Source organism: Eublepharis macularius, chromosome 19 (assembly GCF_028583425.1).
Source record: "Eublepharis macularius isolate TG4126 chromosome 19, MPM_Emac_v1.0, whole genome shotgun sequence".
In the NCBI taxonomy this organism is placed as follows: Eukaryota; Metazoa; Chordata; class Lepidosauria; order Squamata; family Eublepharidae; genus Eublepharis; species Eublepharis macularius.
Genome location: NC_072808.1, coordinates 3,305,613 through 3,324,689, shown reverse-complemented (window position 1 = coordinate 3,324,689; position 19,077 = coordinate 3,305,613). Strand labels below are relative to the sequence as shown.

The 19,077-nt window shown below is 44.0% G+C and overlaps 1 protein-coding gene across 1 annotated transcript in view; it reads left to right on the top strand.

The window, feature by feature from the left end:
• The window catches only part of FAIM2 (Fas apoptotic inhibitory molecule 2), a 40,774-nt gene extending 23,856 nt beyond the window's left edge, over window positions 1–16,918 (top strand). The window contains exons 6-12 of the mRNA XM_055003744.1: window positions 25–75; window positions 1,637–1,676; window positions 4,816–4,853; window positions 5,413–5,500; window positions 7,845–7,940; window positions 10,936–10,989; window positions 16,741–16,918. Coding sequence (XP_054859719.1) covers window positions 25–75; window positions 1,637–1,676; window positions 4,816–4,853; window positions 5,413–5,500; window positions 7,845–7,940; window positions 10,936–10,989; window positions 16,741–16,890 — 517 coding nt within the window. The 3' untranslated portion in view covers window positions 16,891–16,918. The remainder of the gene's footprint in view (window positions 1–24; window positions 76–1,636; window positions 1,677–4,815; window positions 4,854–5,412; window positions 5,501–7,844; window positions 7,941–10,935; window positions 10,990–16,740) is intronic.
• The last annotated feature ends 2,159 nt before the right edge of the window (window positions 16,919–19,077 follow it).

Genomic DNA, 19,077 nt, shown 5'->3' with positions numbered 1-19,077 from the left:
TTCTTCTTTTTTGTTTCCTTGCAGTGCTGTTTTCTTTATTACTTATTTGATTCTGGCCTGCTGCTCTGGACCCAGGTAAATCGCTACATTCAGTGTCTTTGGTATACATGTGTTTTTAGAAAACTTCAAATGGCTGAGTGGGGAGGGAAGTATTCTAAAAGTAATTGCTCTATAACTTCTTATCCTTTCTTTGAAGAAATGCTCTGCAGTTCCTTCCTATGCCCTCCTATAAACAAACTTAGTTTGTTCTTTATTTTGTGTTTGCTTTCTACTGCAATAATCCAAGGAAATCCAAAACATCATTATTTGGGGGGGGGTATATTTTTTTTCTTTTTGTGCTCCTGATTTCCCCGAGTGGCAGAACAACCCAAGGGCTGCCTTTTACAAGCTCTGTACGCTTGTGAGGAGAGATTACAGGAGAGTTACAGTGTTGTTGTAAAACCTATTTACAAATATGAAAACTGAACATGAGGAAAGGAGAAGGAAAGAGGGAGCCCTTCTCTGTAGCTGTTCATTAAGAGCTGCCTGATTGGTAGTAGTCAACCTTTCATCCTCCGTGCTTTGTAAAACTTCACTAATTCTTGAATATCATAGGGCCAAGCTACACATGACGAATGACACTTGAACGGCAAGTGTATTTCTCCCTGTTCACTTGCCCTCCACTCAATCCACTTGCTGTTCAAGTGTCATTCGTCATGTGTAGCTTGGCCCATAGCTCCAGGGGCAGGAACCAGAGTATGCTTGGAGGGCAGGGTTACCAACTGCTTGGAGGAAAAAATGCTCTCTCTCTCTCATAGAGGCTCATTTACCAGGTGATGCTGTTTACTTTCATGCCATGGAAAGCTTCACCTATTCTGTTTAAAGGGACAAGCAACCATATTACAGGGCTCATGATAATTAGAGGTGGGCATGAACTGAGAAAATTCTGAACTGCATGGTTCATAGTTTGTTGCATTTCACAAACCACGAACCATGAACTTTCACGAACTTGCCCCAGTTCACGAACTGGTTCGATTCATGAAAACGCCACTTCCGGTCGTGAAAACATCACTTCCAGGGCAGCAGAAGGTCTGCAGAAAGCCACTCCCCCCATCGCCTAGGAAACTGACTGATTGGCGCCAGGCCATCTGTGGTGAAAAACCAAAAAAAGAACAAAACGAACCGGCCTAAAGTTAATTGCTGTTCATCAGAAATGAGCTCTGATGAACTGCTGGTTCATGAACCACGACCCATCCTGGTTCATGATGAACTTTCGTATTTCAGTTCATGCTCACCTCTACTCATACAACCACCTTCCAGGCCTGGGACTGGTCAATGCCTGTTTGGCAGATCTCCTACAAACCCCATCTATGCCACCTTTGGTTCCACAAGAGAAGAAAGGCAGGGTGTAAATGCAATTCATTGACTAAGAAACACAGCTATAGAGTCTGGTTGATAGCTCTTACGGCCCCATATCGGGATACCATGTGAACTATAATTACCCAACAGAACGAACCTGCTCTTGTCCTGGTGCTTTAAGTGCCCAGCTGTCCTTTAATTACCTTATTATGTAACCATGTTGTGCAACTTTTCCTTTGGGTGATTATGCTCTGTGGGTAACAAATGCTTACTTGGCTGCCTTTTGCTTAATTCACAGGAGGCACTACCCATGGAACCTGATTCTCCTGGGCATCTTTGTGAGTAATGCACCTGGCACTGGCCTCCTCCTGATCAAGGGGAATCTTATGAGATCAATGGATTAAAATGCCGTGTTTTAGAGAGCATCCCCAGGTCTTTCCTGCATATTGAAACAGTAAACATTTGCAGTTGACCAAAATGAACTGCGGAGGGAATTGACTCTTGCAGCAGTTAGGTAGAGTTGCTGCCATCCATCTTGGGCTGCTCTTCATGCCTTCAACAACAACTTGGCATGAAGAAATAAGCCAACAAAATTTTTACAGGCCTCAGAGATCAGCATTCTCTTTTGCCTTAAGGCGCAAGAGCACGGGTCAGTTAAAAACTTGGCCACCCATTAGTAGATGCAAAGAAGAACAAAGCGCATAGAAGAGGGAATGTTTTTGCAGGTAGAGTTCATTGTGTAATGGTGAGAAAGTTGGTCCCTGCTGAAATTTCTTTACTAAACACCAATCAACAACAACAACAACAACAACAACATTAAATTTATATACCACCCTTCAGGACAACTTAACACCCACTCAAAGCAATTTACAAAGTTTGTTATTATTATCCCCACAACAATCACCCTGTGAGGTGGGTGGGGCTGAGAAAGCTCTGGGAGAGCTGTGGCTGACCCAAGGTCGCCCAGCTGGCTTCAAGGGGAGGAGTGGGGAATCAAACTCTTAACCACTACACCGAAGTCACACCCTGTCCCATTTTGCATTAATCTCTTCTATGATGCCACAGAGGAAGAGAGTGCATTCTTAGCCCAAGAAGGGAAGATAGCCCTAAAAAAAAAAAATCACACGATCAGACGTGCATGTTTTCTGTAATGTGCAGCACTGCATGATAGGGTTGCCGGGCCCCCTAGGGGCCAAACCAGAGGATGGGGTTGGGGGGGGGAGCAGAGGCAGCTGGAACTTACCTCCCACCAGCATGCTCGGCTTGGCTCCCTCTGGCAGCTGAGTGCATTTAGGGGAGCAAGAGGAACGCATTGGGCGGGGAGAGGACAAGGAACCTATTGCCACTGCTAGCTCCCTCTATCCACTGCTGGCACAATTGCCTTCCTCTCTCCTCTGCCTGCATCCTCTGGCTGTGAAATGCTTTTAGGGGAGCAAGGGGAGCTGGCGGTGGCAAGAGGGAGCTGAATGGACTAGACGAGATGCCTAGTGAAAGAACCTCTGCCAGGGAGAAAAGGGATTCTCTCCCTCTTCTCCCCGGCTGGAGTTCTTTCTCACTACACTTCCCGTGGAACTTTGCAGGAAACTGACAAGTGTCCTCCACGTGCCAGGTGTCTCATCTGTATTGGCTCTTATATAAAAGATTCACTGGTCTGCCAAAGAGTCGTTTTGCTGAGGATTCATGTGTGTGCTTAAAACTCTTGGGTTTTTCCCTCTGCTTGCAAGGGGACCTTCCACCCTTATCATACATTTTTGAGAACATAAGAACTGCCCTGCAGGGGCAGACAAAAGGTCCACCTTCTCCGGCATTCGGCTTCTAAAATCAGTCAGTCCGGTGCCTCTGGGCAGCTCATAAACTGCAGAGCATGAAACCAATGGCTGCTGTACATTCCCAGCATGTGGTATTCAGAGGGCTATATTGCCTCTGAACTAGAGTTGCCAACCCCCACTTATCTTCAAAGCGGGGGGCGGGGGGGTTGTTAGGCAGGCAGGGGCCCACAACTCTTCTTCTTCGCATGTGTGTGCTCCAGAGGCCAATTCCCAATGATGTCAAATCCTTTTGAAAATTGGAAGCTGCAAAGTCTCAGTGGGGCCAAAATTGGTCCCAAACATAGTATGTTCGGGGTGGATTTGGCCCTGCTAAGACTTGTAGCTTCTGGTTTTCAATGGAAGTGCATCATTTGGGCGTCTGGAGTACATGTGGATGCACCATTTTGCTATGTGCTCTAGTGGCTCCTGGTCTGCCTCCCCCCTTTTCCCCTCCCTCTGGCCAGGTGAGCAAGGGTGGGTGATGGCAGGTGGGAGTGGAGGATCCCGTTCCTCTACCAAGTGGCTCGTGTCCCTACTCTGAACACAGTTTCTCTCACATCAATAGCCCTGTCCTTTGTACATTTGTCCAAACTAGTTGCCTGCATACTGTACTTTGTGGCAGGGAGTTCCAGTGGTCATTTATGCACGATATGAAGATGTATTTCTTTTGTTCAATCCTGAACCTGCTGCCAGTCAAATTCATAGGATTTAACATAAGGTGAGAGACAAGTAAGCAGATCAGGATTTTTATGGCACATTGACAGCCCGGCTGCATTGCACCAAACACTGAAGTACGAAAGGGAGAAAAGTCCAGTCTCTATCTACTGTCCATGCACACTTTCTATACCTTTCTTAATGTTATGTCTCTGCACACAACTCTGAAGACAGGTGAAGATTTTTCAGTGCCGTTACTAATGCAACCAGACATTTGCTGGAATGCATGATGAATTTGAAAGTGGCATTAGCATACAGAGTGAAAAATTAAAGGCTATGCACATAAAAATCTATTCTGAGGCTTGGCCAGCCCTTAAATAACAAGAAAGGAAGGCCAAGCATCCCGACGCTCAATGCAAAAAACTGTTTGCATTTTTTGTGAGCATTCCTGTCAAATATTTGTGTTTGGAGGGAGATGTTTATTCTGTACGCTATACATCTTTTGTTGACTACATAGGTAAGTGTGGCTCTGTACAACTTGTGTGACCCACCAGTCCAAACATAGGACACCTACCATTTTGGCCAATATGCCAGGTATCTCATACAATCCTGTGCCTTTCTCATGTTTGCAGTCTCAGGCAGGTAGCAAAAGAGATTTATAAAAGCTCTGGTGGGCTGCCATATGTGGTAGAAAGTGCCATCAAAGCATAGCTGACTTATGACGACTCTTGGTCAGACTTCCAAGGCAAGAGACTAACAGAAATGCCTCTGCAACCTTGGTCTTTGTTGGAGGTCTCCCATCTAATTACTAACCACGGCCAACCCTGCTTAGCTTTTGAGATCTGACAACATTGGGCTTGCCTGAGCTATCCAAGTCAGGGTAGGCTACTATATACTGCTAGTTAATATGCTGTGTAGGCCTGAATAAATTTAAAAAAAAACATGTCCTTACACCTCTTTGTTTTATTCCCTGGCTCTAGCTTCTTAAGTAATAGAATATCTTTTGTTTCCACAGACTCTGTCCATGGCTTATCTAACAGGGATGCTTTCCAGGTAGGTTAGTCACAGAAAGCATTGTAAAAATGCATTTTATTTATTTAATGAATTTATATTCTACCTAGACATCACCTTGATACTCAGTACCTGTCTCACATGTTTCTGATTTTGGGTCCAAATCCCTCAGTTAGAAATGTGTGAATGATCTAGTTATATCCAATGAACACAATTCACCTTGCCCAGTGGAAGCTGAGAGAAAGGAGGAGCAATTGAAAACAACCTGCTCTGTGAGCCAGTGTTTTGAAGTCTTGGAACCCGTTAGTTATTTAATTTGTCTCTTGCGTGCGCATCATATGATAAGCTCTTTTGTAGTACATCAGTGTACCCCTGACACACCATTTGAGAATTCCTATACTAACTTTGGGCCAAGCTACACATGACGAATGACACTTGAACGGCAAGTGGATTGAGTGGAGGGCAAGTGAACAGGGAGAAATACACTTGCTGTTCAAGTGTCATTCGTCATGTGTAGCTTGGCCCTTTGTCCTGTTCTCCTTTGCATGGTGATGGATCCACTCAGAAATGCCGTAACTTCATGTTATTATTCCTTCTGCAGTTACTACAACACTAAGTCGGTGCTTCTATGCCTGATGATCACAGCGCTGGTGTGCCTCTCTGTGACCATATTCAGTTTCCAGACCAAGGTGAGTCAGGTGTAATTCAAAGACGTGCTTCTGACTTTGTGACAAATGATACAGTTGGGAAGGAAGAGGAGACCTCTTTGGTTTATAAACAAGAGATAGCACTGTAAAACTACTCCTAGACTATACCATTTCAGGTAGTAGGTGGCTGTTCTGGTCTACACATGCAGTGGAAAAAGGTAGTAGAATCTTGCGATGACAGAGTGGGCTGTACCACTTCAGAAAGAAGGATGGGTATGTCATTTTGAATGGTGGTCTGCCATATGAAAACATAGCCCTCACCTGTGACCTGATCAGGTACCAAGGCATTTTTCTGTCCCAAAAGACGTCCATTGCAACCTTGGACCTGTGCCACCAGCAGCCCAGAGGAAGGCAAGGCCTGGTGGCTCTACCAGCATTTCCCGAGCTCAGCATGAACTCAGGCTAGGGTTGCCAGCCTCCAGGTAGTGGCTGGAGATCTCCCAGAATTACAACTGATCTCCAGGCCACAGAGATCAGTTCACCCGGAGAAAATGGCTACTTTTGGGGGTGAATATGGAATTATGCCATGCCAAGGTCCTTTCCCTCTCCAAACCCCACTTTCTCCAGGTTTCGCCCCCCAGATCTCCAGGAATTTCCCAACTTGGAGCTGGCAACCCTAACTCACGCTATGTTTTGGGCATTTGACAACAGCCATAAGCTGTGCCTGCCATTTCGTCCTGCTTCTTCCTCAAATGGTGGTGACCCAAGCAGCCGCTTGGATCGCTTGTACCAGTCAGCCCTGACCATCTTGCTAGCTCAGAATTCTCCCTACTTATACTACTGCATGGACAGAGCAGGCTGTAGTGGGGACGAATGCCATATGTTTGGACTCTCCTTCAGAGAAGAAAAGTCCTTATAACTTTTAGGAGGTGGTAAACCCAGGGAGAACTCGGATCCAGATTTAGATTTATGGAATCTTTCCGTATGTTACTATATTTGAGGCCCCGAGTTGCCATGCCCTGTCAAGGGTAGAATCTTACACACTGGAGTAAGTGGACCAAAAGTGTGATGGTTAATATATATGATTAAGGTTGCCAGTTCTGGAAACCAATATCTCTGTTCTTTGGGCGGTGTCTGGCCAATCCAGAAGTAAAACCTAGCACCAAAGCCATCTTTTCTCTTGGAGTGCATAGGTAAACATTTAGAAAAGGGGGAAAGACAGTCAAAAGAATTTTTTTAAGTAAAGTAGAAGATAGCCTAATAAAATGTTGACCTTGCACTTTGGACTTCTGGCAACTGGCCCAAACACGATAACTAACGACTGTTTGTTTGGAGGGTTTTTTTTAAAAAAATGGTTAGTCAGCAAGCCCCGTATGCATTCACTTTTGTTTTATAAATCACCTAATGATTTTTCCATTGTGGGCAAATACTTTCCAGGATGTGTGCCTATATCAGAATCCTGTTTTAATACTCATTAAAAAGTGGCAACTCCTTGGGCCTTCCCTTGCCATGGTTATGAGAATTAACACTTAGTCATAACACACCAAGATTTGCCAAATGCTAATGTCAAAATTATTGCCTCAATAGCTGAGGACAGCAAGGAGATGGGGCGTTTATGGCAGCTAGACTAAAGTTATGGACTTGCAAATGCAACATATACATTTTCAAAAGCATACAGTGCGTGGAATGGGCTGTGCACCCAAAGACTCTCTACACAAAGCATCATACAGTCAAAACACACGAGACGCATGGGCGAGTGTCCGTTCCTGCAAGGATCCCTGGGAATTGTAGTTTAAACAAACCCAGCCGCTTGATGTGAATCTCCGCTCAGCGCAGCCAGGGAGAATCGCAAAGGGCTGCAGCTCTAGATCACGTTCAGTATCTCCAGAAAGTCCTTTCAATCCCTTCGTTCTTCACTTAGCAGGACTGCCGTTCAGTTGCTGCCAGTCAAAATTGATACTTGGCTAGATAGACCAGGGTTCCAATTTGGTATAAATCAGGGAACACATTTCACGCTGAATGGATAACTGGGGCTCATAGGGCCAAGCTACACATGACGAATGACACTTGAACGGCAAGTGTATTTCTCCCTGTTCACTTGCCCTCCACTCAATCCACTTGCCGTTCAAGTGTCATTCGTCACTTGTAGCTTGGCCCATAGTTAAATTTAGGTGGAACAGAACTTGGGAATGTCTAGGTTATTGTAAGAGCTGGAGAAACAGCAGTTCTAAGTCTGAAATAGAGATCTAGTAGCAATATACATCTAGTAGCAAACATTTGATAAAAATGTATGCACAAATGCCTGAAGCTAGTAGCGAGTCCTTAATGCCGTGTGTTCATTCCGCCGTGCAACCGATACAATAATGGTCTCTCGTTTCTCCTATAGTTTGATTTCACCTCTTGCCAGGGAGTTCTGTTTGTGTTGCTGATGGTGTTGTTCTTTAGTGGGATCGTCCTCGCTGTCATGCTTCCTTTCAGATACGTAAGTCCCGTTTTGGCTTATTGTTTGCCATCCCCTATACCCAATGTTGTTGTTTTTTTCCTGAGCACACTCTTCCCACAAACCTTATCCAATCTGAATTATTTATTTTTATTTTTATTTATGTCATTTATATTCCGCCTTTCTCACTGAGACTCAAGGCGGATTACATAGTGTGAGATTAGTACAATCAGTGGCCAGGACAAAGGCAGGCATTTCCATACAGTGTCAAAGAACATTTCCATAAACAATGTCAGATGGTAAATGAATACAAGTTTACAAAGAGCAGAACTACAAGTGACAAAAGGCACAGATTGGACACTTGTCAGCTTCCCTCAAGTTTTGATGGGAAATGTAGGCGTCCTAGTCTTGCAGCTTGGCTCTCCAACTGCTGTCCAATGGACTTTTCAACTGTCACTTGTCCAACATTCCACCAAGCCGCCTACATTTCCCGCCAAAACTTGAGGGAAGCTGACAAGTGTCCAACCTGTGCCTTTTGTCACTTGTGGTTCTGCTCTTAGACATAGCAGTAGCAAGGATCCAATATGGGGTTGAAGAATTGCTGAAAGAGAACATCAGAAATTCTAGGACTTACATTAAACAACATGAAGCACAGGTAGTATATAGGAGTACATATTTAAAGCAACTGATAATATGTAAGGCAACATAATGGTGAAATCTATGGTTCCTAACTCATTCGCGAAACATCTGGGACTCCTTTCCTACAATACTGTTTTACCTCTATTTCAACACCACTTTCTTTTGGCATCTGAAAGGTTTGTCACTGGGCTGTGGACTGTTTACTGTAGTTGACCTTTCGTTATTCACAAGGCAAGAACCCATTGTGGTAGAGAGGTAGGTAAGCAGCAAAGGAGGTGAGAGAGATTAGAATCTCTCAGTCGTTTTCCACCAAGGAGTTTTCTTTCTACAATTTGTTGTCAAGGAGCACATGCTAGATACTGGGAACTGTTGTCAAAGCAAAGGGAGCACTAGCCAATATTGTGAAGCCCCCATTAATCACTGTGCACTTGATTTATTCACTTGACTTCCAGATCAGGCTTCTGTTACCAAGACAATCTTCCTTTCCTTGTATGGGCTGGAACCATGTTGAGTAACTGATTAGCCTCCTTCTAAAGAACCTTTTCTGGCCTTTCATTCACACCCTCCTCTTATTCAAGAATAAATCACTTTTGAAGGCTTATTATAAAAGTGTTGTACTTTGCAGTGGCAGTAACTTGTGACGCCAATTAATATCCAAGAGGAACCGATGTTGAAGATATCAGTTTGGGTGGGAGAGGAGTACTTCTGAAGGTGGAATTTCTTGCTTGCTTCCTGGAGTACTTTAGAAAAGCGAGCAGGTTCCCTGGAGAGGCGTCATACACATTTTCTAATTAAATAAATAAAAGAACACATACCGTATCCCCAAAGGCCAACACTTATGGTAGAGTGTACTGTCTCCGCTCTCCTACAAGCATACAGTTAAGCCATTACTTAGTTTAATTCTTTACAAGCGCCCCTTGTCTCTCTCACTTTTTCCACCCATTGTAATTTTGGAGTGGATTGGTCCACTCGTATGAATAAGGCTTACTGTGAAATAGTGGGTAGAAGCAAGGAAGGGAACCCTCATAAACACCTCATAAATACCCTCTATTTTAAAGGTAGGCTCTTATTTAATTCTTCCAAACGATGTTCTCGGGCCCAGTTTACACAAACAGCAGACTGGCCCACACCTGTACCATGAAGGTAGCTGTGTATAAGGGAAGGGAATCACAAGTGTGCACTGCTATTGAATGTATGGGGAAAAACCCCTATTCACAGAAAACCGGCGTGTCGGGGGAGGGGGGAGAAGCTCCACCCCCCCCCGGACATTCTGCTTTTTGTGTGCTGGAAGTTTTTACACACACATATGGGGAGGTGGGGGGAGCGCACATTTAATCATTTGGTCTCCTATATGCCTTCTCTGGTAGAAATGTTTTTCTGCGTGATCACATAAACACTCTTTAACTCAAGATATTATTCTAAATTATATTAATTCTGCACAAGGCATGTGGATAGAAGGCCGGGATGCCCGGTCCCCTTATCCTCCCGGCAGGGAGAATAATATAATGTTTTTCACTTGAGTTGGAAATTGACATCCATGGGGCTTCTCAGCAGGTCCCACATCATAGGTCCTGGCCAGAAAAAGGTCTGCTTAACTTCAAACTTGCTGCATTACAGGGCATCCAACCATACACTGTGATTAATCAAATGATGTACCCACATGTGTAAATGGACTTCCATGAGACAGGACATTTTGGGGATCTTGCCAACTGGCAGAGATCTCATCAAGACCTCCAATGTTAAGAATGTTCTTGGTAGAGACTAAGGGCCAAGCTACACATGACGAATGACACTTGAACGGCAAGTGGATTGCGTGGAGGGCAAGTGAACAGGGAGAAATACACTTGCCATTCAAGTGTCATTCGTCATGTGTAGCTTGGCCCTAAGAAAAAAATTGATTTTAAAAAGTTCCCTTTATTCTTTTATACTCTCTGGTCTTTTCGAAGTCATTTATACCAGAGCGAAGCAGTAGCAGGAAGTGTCTCAAGTTCCATTACAAACCTCTAATGGCCTCGGTATAGGTCACAGTAACTGTACAGGTCACAGTACCCATTTATGCCAGATACACACACACACACACATAAGTAGTCCCTGCTCAAGAAAGAGCTTTAATTTCCAGCTATTCATCCATCAAGTTCAGCATTACCAGTTCATTATCTAGTGACACTTGGTCACGAGCCTGTGGCTGGAAGCCAGACTAATGAGAAAAGAAAGGAGCTTTTGTCTTACGTTCACTTGTTTCCTCTTCTGCCTTCTATTTTTACTTTGGATCGATCAAAACTTGCCACGCATTGAGCATCTCCAGACAACGGGACACCCGTGTTCCCAAAATGGATTTCATTTTCTCTCCACCTTTGTCATATAAAATTGACCAATCTTCTCTGTTTCTTCCTGATAGGTACCGTGGCTGCATGCTATTTATGCTGTGCTGGGCGCAATTGTGTTTACTCTGGTAAGCAAGATTAATCCCCAAGGGTGCCGTATGGTTCTCTTTCTTCCATTATTTCTTCCATAAAATTAAAAGAGCTTAATGTGTCAGCTGTGGTTTTGCACTCCAAGGTAGGATGTGATGGCCGTGTCATATCAACGCCTGCCTTTGTATTTCATGCAGTCGTGGTGGGTTTGGTAGAATTTAATCTGAAAAACTCATGTTTTAAGCAATTCAGTCTCGGGTCATCATCTCGCAGCTCTGTGGTACTGCATGTGCATACATGCACAGAGAGGTGAAATAGATAGCCATTACTTCGCTGCAAAGATCTGAGAGCCTGCGTATTTAAAAGATTACCTTCTCCCCTATAAATTTTCCCATCAATTGAACCAGAGGAGTTAGCCGCGTTAGTCTGTAGTCGCAAAATAGTAGAGTCCAGTAGCACCTTTAAGACTAACCAACTGACGAATCTGACGAAGAGAGCTGTGGTTCTCGAAAGCTTATGCTACAATAAAGTTGGTTCGTCTTAAAATGTGCTACTGGACTCTACTATTTTCCATCAATTGAAGTAGTTATCTCTACTGTTTTCTATCAATTGCCGTCATTATTGAGTACTTCCATCTTTGGAATGCCCTCTCCCCCTTGAGGTCTGACACCCACCTTACTGCCTTTTAGGCCTTGGTATTGTAGTTAACCAGATTAGGATCTGGAAGAACCTGGTTCAAATCCCTACTTTGTTTCAGAAGCTCAGTGGGTGATCTTGGGCCAATAATTTTCTCTATCACCCTAGCTTACCTTTGTGAGGGGAGAACATTGTAGTAAGTTGCATTGGGTCCCCATTAGGAATAAAAGTAAGGTATACATTATTAAATAAATAAATAAATAAAATAGCCACCTGGACACACCATTTCTTTATACCCAAGAATTTACCTTAGCAATTTTATCTTTTTCAGCTGTCTTAGACTGGGGTTTTTTGCGTATTTTTTTAGACAGCTCCATCTTTGTTTTTTGCTGTATTTATGCCCGTAGTTTGTTTTTAATATTGATAGTTCATGTAGTCGTTATGATGCTGTTGTTACGGTTTTATGATATTGTTTTTACTCAAAAACCACCTCAAGCAGGTTGCTGGAGAAACGGCATATATGCTATGTGCCAGTTTGGTGTAGTGGTTAAGAGCGGCAGGATTCTAATCTGGAGAGCCAGGTTTGATTCCCCACTCCTCCCCTTGAAGCCAGCTGGGTGGCCTTAGGCTAGTCACAGCTCTCTCAGAGCTCTCTCAGCCCCACCCACCTCACAGGGTGTTTTGTTGTGGGGATAATAATAGCATATTTTGTAAACCGCTCTGAGTGGGCGTTAAGTTGTCCTGAAGGGCGGTATATAAATCAAATGTTATTATTATTATCTAAATAAATAAAGAGATGAGTGTTTGCTGCAGAGAGGGACTTCTCTGTGGTTGTAGCCCACTTATAGAACTCCTTCCCAATAGATATTTGCCTGGCACTCTATCCATCATCTTTTTGGTACCAGGCAAATCTGCCTTGAGTCTTGGGTCCCTAGGAAAAGAGGCAAGCATATGACTAAAGCATTGTCTTGTATTGTTTTAATTTATGACTGGCTCTATACTGCTATGCATGCAAGGGGAAATGTAGAAGAAGCTCAAGTCCACATCATAGCACTATATCAGGTCTAATCCCTCCATCCACCCACCTACTCATACATACAGCTTCCCAGGTCGCCACACAGCCCTCATTTCACGATCAGTACACTTTCCCCAATAATTGACAGAAATCTGACACATGTCAAAAGTGGCGAGAACTTCACACCCTAGGTGTCCTGCGTACGGCCTTCAAACATTTCATATAGCAGGTATTTATTGTTATATTTGCCGAATGGGTGGGTATCATTTCTCAAGTGCAGCTGTGCTTGTTTGGAAGATGATTCATTTGTAAGAGACACTACTGTTGAAGAACCCAAAGCATGCCTGACATTCAGAAGCACATGGGCAGAAAGAAATCAGAAAGGGCCCAGACAGCAGTAAACCACAAAGCAAAGGACAGGAGGTAGGCTACATAAAGTGGCTCAAAGAGCCAACATTCCAGATGAGTCAGACAACCAAACGAAACCACACATCACAATGCAAGCCAGCATACCCTGAGACACACACACTACAGCAGAAGGCAAATTCTTCCACCCACCAACTTTGCCAACTGGCCACTAAAAGAACGGCCAAGTCATCGTTTTGGAGTTCCTTGTTTTACTGGTTATATTGGAAACTATTTGATTTTCGATAAGCCACGTGGCCTAAAAAACTTTTAAAATAAACAAATCACTGCTTTCTTGTTTGTAACATTCATTGATTCCACTGAAAGGTTCTTATAAAAGACTGTGGAAACAGATTTCCATTTAAATCTCCAAGTATGATTGTGTTTATTAATATTTTAAGAAAATATTAAGTCAACGGTAGTGTTTTGGATGAATTGATTTGTTTTATTTACAACTTAACCTGCTGCCTGTGTGTGATTTTAACATTCTGCTGGTGTGTGGATTTTTTTTTTAATGTTGTCATGTGCATTGTTTCAAATATGCTCGTGGGTGGCAAACCTTGAGAGATTCTGTATTGGACACATTGTGGCCTTGATGCTGGGAAAACACCTTCCCGCTTACTCCCAGTGCATTGTTTCCATAAAGCAGCGTAAAAAGTATACTATCTGCCGGACCTCCTTTCTGATTTATACACATAACTGCCCCGGTGTAATTTGTCTTCCTAACATAATAATTGCAGTGTGTTCGTTAACTCCGTTTCTTTGTTGCACCCTAATGTTTACTTAAAATATTCAATATACTTCTTTTTTCGCTGGACCAAGATTCACGTTTGTGGTGTAGTGCCTGAAATAAATCATGGATTTCTGCACAAAGTACAGTTATCAGAAAAATCCAGAACAGCCTTTGGTTTGTTTGTTTGAGAGCGGAAGTGGCAACCCAGTCTAGTTTAACATGGTTACAGCAAACACAGGCATGATAATCTTGACTAGCTGAGGGCAGTGTGCCATTAATTTAGGTTAATCTACATTAAAACACCTGCTTGCCCTATCACTAGGCAAATGGGTTTTAGTGGACCCAGGTTTTAGTGGACCCAAAATTAGCCAGGAAATAGGTTAAGCTTAGCTGAAAGGAGTGCATGTGTTTTTTTACAAAATTGTCAAGAAACTGGAGCAGGGGACACATTTCTTGACTACTCCTCCAGCAATTTCCAAGGGACTGTGATGAGAGAAAACTTACTATTCATGTATTCAGAATACGCGGACCTGATTTGACTGGAGTACGAGACTCTCAGGCAATTATTTTAAAGGACAGCTACTCGATATTTATAGAAGATTAGTTGAGAAACACAGAAGAAGAAAACACAGTAGAGGGCAGCAAAACTCGATCCACTACTAAATCAATGGTCTGGGGTTTTTCTCCTTATAAAGGTAGCATTTTTTGTCCTCAGTCTATAGTAATAGTAATAAAAAAAAATCAAATGCACATTTATCCTGCCATTCCTCCAAAGATCTCAGGGCTCTTCCTGCTTCCTCCTTTCCTTGCAACAGCCCTGTGAGGTAGGTTAGGTTGAGAAGGAGTGATTGACCAAAGTTCACCCAGTGCGTTTCATAGCAGCATGAAGATATGAACTTGTATCTTTGTAGTCAGTTTGGTGTAGTGGTTAAGAGTGGCGGGACTCTAATCTGGAGATCTGTGTTTGATTCCCACTCCTCCACTTGAAGCCAACTGGGTGACCTTGGGTCAGTCACAGCTCTCTCAGAGCTCTCTCAGCTCCACCCACGTCACAGGGGGATTGTTGTTGTGGGGATAATAACAACACACTTTGAAAACCGCTCTGAGTGGGCGTTAAGTTGTCATGAAGGGTGCTATAGAAATCTAATGTTGTTATTATAGTCACTGCCACACCACACTGGCTCTCAATTTAGCACTGATACAGTATATTCAAGCATTCAAAGCACTTCACATGCAATAGCTTTTATTATACATACAACAGCCATGTAAAGTAGACCAGTCCTTGTTATCCCCTAATATTGTTAAGGAGTTCATTGCAGAGGCAAGATTCAGACTGGAGGCTTCCCATTTCATAGCTCAGCCATTAAGCCACCGTATGTATTAATCTATACAAAACACACAAGGCTTTCTTGACTCTTGTTCCTTTCTGCAGTACCATCCAGCCTTGGCACATGGGCGAGGTAGTGCAACGAAGCAGCAGAATCTTAACTGTGCTGGTTTGGGCTGGAAAGAAAGGCTGGCACACGTACCCAGATGAGAAACTCCCTCTTAATCCAAACCCTGGGAGATGAGTTTTTAGCAGGAGGAGCAAAGCTAGAGAGGGAGACGCTAAGCGTGCAGATCTGACCTAGGAGGAATTTGTGCAAAATGTTCCCACAATCACATTGTAGGCGTGAAGAAAAACTCAAGTTTCCCTGCAAACCTTTCCCCATGCATGGCCAAAAGGGCATAACAGTGACGTTAAAAGAACAAAAGCGACATCAATAATATCCCCTTTTCCAAGGCCCCGAAGACACAGTGTGATATTATTCGTTACTAATTGCCTCGATGCGAAAATAAAAAGAGAAATGCAAAATAAAAATTTAAAAAAAACTTCTTTGTTATTTTTAACTTCATTTAAAGCCCGCATTTCTCATTGAGAGTCAAAGGCAGATTACAGTTTATCAAAAACAATTCAAACAAACAGCCAAGATCTGAATGCTAGGATTAAAGACCTGAAAATAATGCAGACAAAAAACTGTCTCAGACAACACGACTGTCTATGGCTTGACATCCCATAATGCAAGACATTGCACTGCAGGGAAAAGGGTGATACATACAGCACACATTGCAATAGACTATAAGAAGTGGGAACCCGCAAGGGGGGGTCTCATTTTCTCCACCCCACAATGCCTTCTTTCCCTTCCTTGCCCCCCATAGCCTCTCCCCTTTCTCTGCTTCCTTCTCTTTCTCATCACCTTTGTCTCCCCCTCTCAGCCCTATCGCTCAGTTGCATGGTGGGGAATGATCAAGGACTTGTGTGTGTGTGTGTGTGTGTGGGGGGGGGGTGCTTCTCTTTCCCCAGTATCCCCTTCCCCACTCTATTTCATCTTTCCCTCCTCCTGACAGACCCCATATCCTCACCTTTCCCTATGCCCTTCTCTCCTTCAAATGCAGTAAACAAATTACCTTTTATCCCCGCCTTTCCATTTCTTAATTTACTTAATTTATATGCTGCCTTTCTCTACAATGGGGACCAAAGCAGCTTACGTCATTTTCCTTGCCTCATATTATCCTCACACCCTGACCTGGATAGCCCAGGTGAGCCTGCTCTCATCAGATCTCAGAAGCTAAGCAGGGTCGGCCTTGGTTAGTAATTGGATGGGAGACCTCCTGCGAAGACCAGGGCTGCAGAGGCAAGCGATGGCAAGCCACCTCTGTTAGTCTCTTGCCATGAGAACCCCGCTAGGGGTCGCCATAAGTGAGCTATGACTTGAGGGCACTCTCCACCACCATTTATCTTCACAGCAACCCTGAGAGATGGGTTAGATAGTGTGACTTGTCAAAGTCACCCCGTGAGCTTCCATGGCAGAGTAGTGATTTGAACCTAAGTCTCCCAGATCCTACTCTTAACCACTACAAGACACCAGCTTTTGTGGGAGGGGGACTGCTGTTGAATGATAGCAAGCAGCCAGGCCTAGGTGAGTCCTGCCCCTTAACCTCTTTGTTTTCTCTCCCCAGTTCCTGGCCTTCGACACACAGCTCTTGATGGGTAACCGCCGATATGCGATGAGCCCGGAGGAATACGTCTTTGGAGCCCTCAACATTTATCTGGACATCATCTACATATTCTCCTTTTTCCTGCAGATCTTTGGGTCCAGCCGAGATTGAGCTTGGCGCAGCTAATAGCTTCTGTGTCTGATGGAAGAGAAAAATATATACACGTACATGTTAACATAACAACAACAAAGAAACAGTGGGGGAGGGGGGAAATTAACCAACGTCTCTGGCCTTTCACAGCAAGCTCCCTTCCATCAGAAGAGCACCTGCCACCCCCCGGCCTCCAGCTCCCTTTTCAGCCTGTACATAAATGCTGTCAAATCCTGTGTGACTCAAAAAAGCAATCTGGGGTATAAATGCTTGGTCTTCCGTCATTCCCCATCTTAAAAAAACAGAAATGGGACTCCGGGTTGCAGTAGTAATGAGATGCACCAGGAGAAAATGTTATATGTATTTGTGAACCCCGCTCTTTGACAAACAAACTGGAGCTGAAACAAAACGTGAGGAAGGGGGGAAATGGATCAGAATTCAAAACTCATCTTTTCCAAATCAAATAACTTGTGAAAATGTAAATCCTGGAGATTTTTTTGTATTTTTGTTTCAAATTGCAACTAAGGCAACTAATTCTTACTCAACAAATTCCAAAAGAGCGCAGGCCGGCTTGCATAGGATTTCTAGATTATCTTCCCAGCCAGTGGCTTGAGTCTCGACTCCCGAGTGGCTTAGCTTCAGCGGTAGAGTGGAATTGTGCCCTCGCAACCACCGGGCTGCTCACACAAACGGAAAATATTTTACCTGGATTTATATTTTTGACAATGTCAGATTTCAATGCTTTTGCAAATCTTTATTGTTTCAGCTACAGTTGCAGGACAGGACAGGAAGAATGGGATGGGTAAACGGCATAAGAAACGGTCAATGTAGCCCTGCTTGACCAGAGATACCATTGGGAGCATTGGTTATAATCCAACCATTGGTCTATAGGTAATGTTTGTTTGTTGACAACCGCATCGTTGGGCCTGAAAGAGCTTCCTCTTGACACCACTTTAACATGTCACACTGACACCTCCTTCAGCAATTCCTTCGTTTTGTCTCGTCCTCTCTTGCCGGGGAATTTTGATGGCAGCTAGGGATGAGACGTCTGCCCAATAGCTCAGGGCTCAGGAGGACAGGCTGATGGAGAGGGCTCCATTCCTAGCTAAACGGCACTGGACTTCAGAAAATTGATGCTGATTTGAAGAGGGTGGCAGCTGCAGCTTCCGTAACGGCTTATGATTTTTTTGAAAAAAACATTTTTGCCATTATGTCGAGAAGCCCCCCCCCAACCTTTTTGAGCCTGTGGGAACCTTTGGGAATTTTGTGAGGGGGTGGTAAGCACCATCCTAAAGGGCTTCCCCAGGAGGCAAACCCTCAAGCAAAATGGCTTCCCCAGGAGGCGGAGGCAAACCAAAAATGGCCACCTCAGGAGGCAGAGCCCCACACAATACTCCCCTCCTCACTTTGCAAAAGGAGGGGAATAAAGAGAAACAAAGGAAAGACCAGGGGAGGATGGGAGAAAGAGAAGGGGGAGTAAAAAGAAGGAAAGTCTGAAGGAAGGTAACCACCAACCTGAGTACTTCTTACCATTTCTCCTGATTCTCCAGTGGCTGTGGCTGCTATTGTAGCAGTGGGAAACTCTTTCACTGAAATGAAGCAGCTGATAACAAGCCCACAAATCCACACCCACTTTCTGAAAAGCTTGGTAGGCATCAGAAGTACGTGATGGGTGCCATGGCGCCTGTAGGCACCATGTTGTGGAACCCTGATGGGGAGAGAGAGAGAGAGAGAGAGAGAGAGAGAGAGAGAGAAACTTGGTACTGAACACCTTAATGCAATAGAGATTCCAAAATCTAGACAGGAGTCCATCTCTCTCCTGTCACTTTTGCCTAGATACCATTAACCATTTAGAAATATGAGGTTCATACCAAGAGGCCCCATGTCTCTCTTAAAACTCATCCTTAGCAAGACGATAAAGAGACGCCTTTTATAATAAACACTTTGGATCCTCACAAAAAGTCCTGTAATCTTCCTGTGCAAAACCTTTCCAACCACTTTTGAACACCATGCTCTGGCCCCCCTAATCTCCCAAGCCAGAAGAGCTACCTAAATCTCACTGGCCGGCAAGAGTTTAAGGATATCCAGCCCTCCTCCTGTTGCCATAAGTTCACGTATTGATAGAAAGAGCCCAGAGATAGAGGCAAGAGATTCAAAATGGGGAAGCTTTAGCCCTGTAGACCGCAAATTGGAGGTGAAGAGATGGTG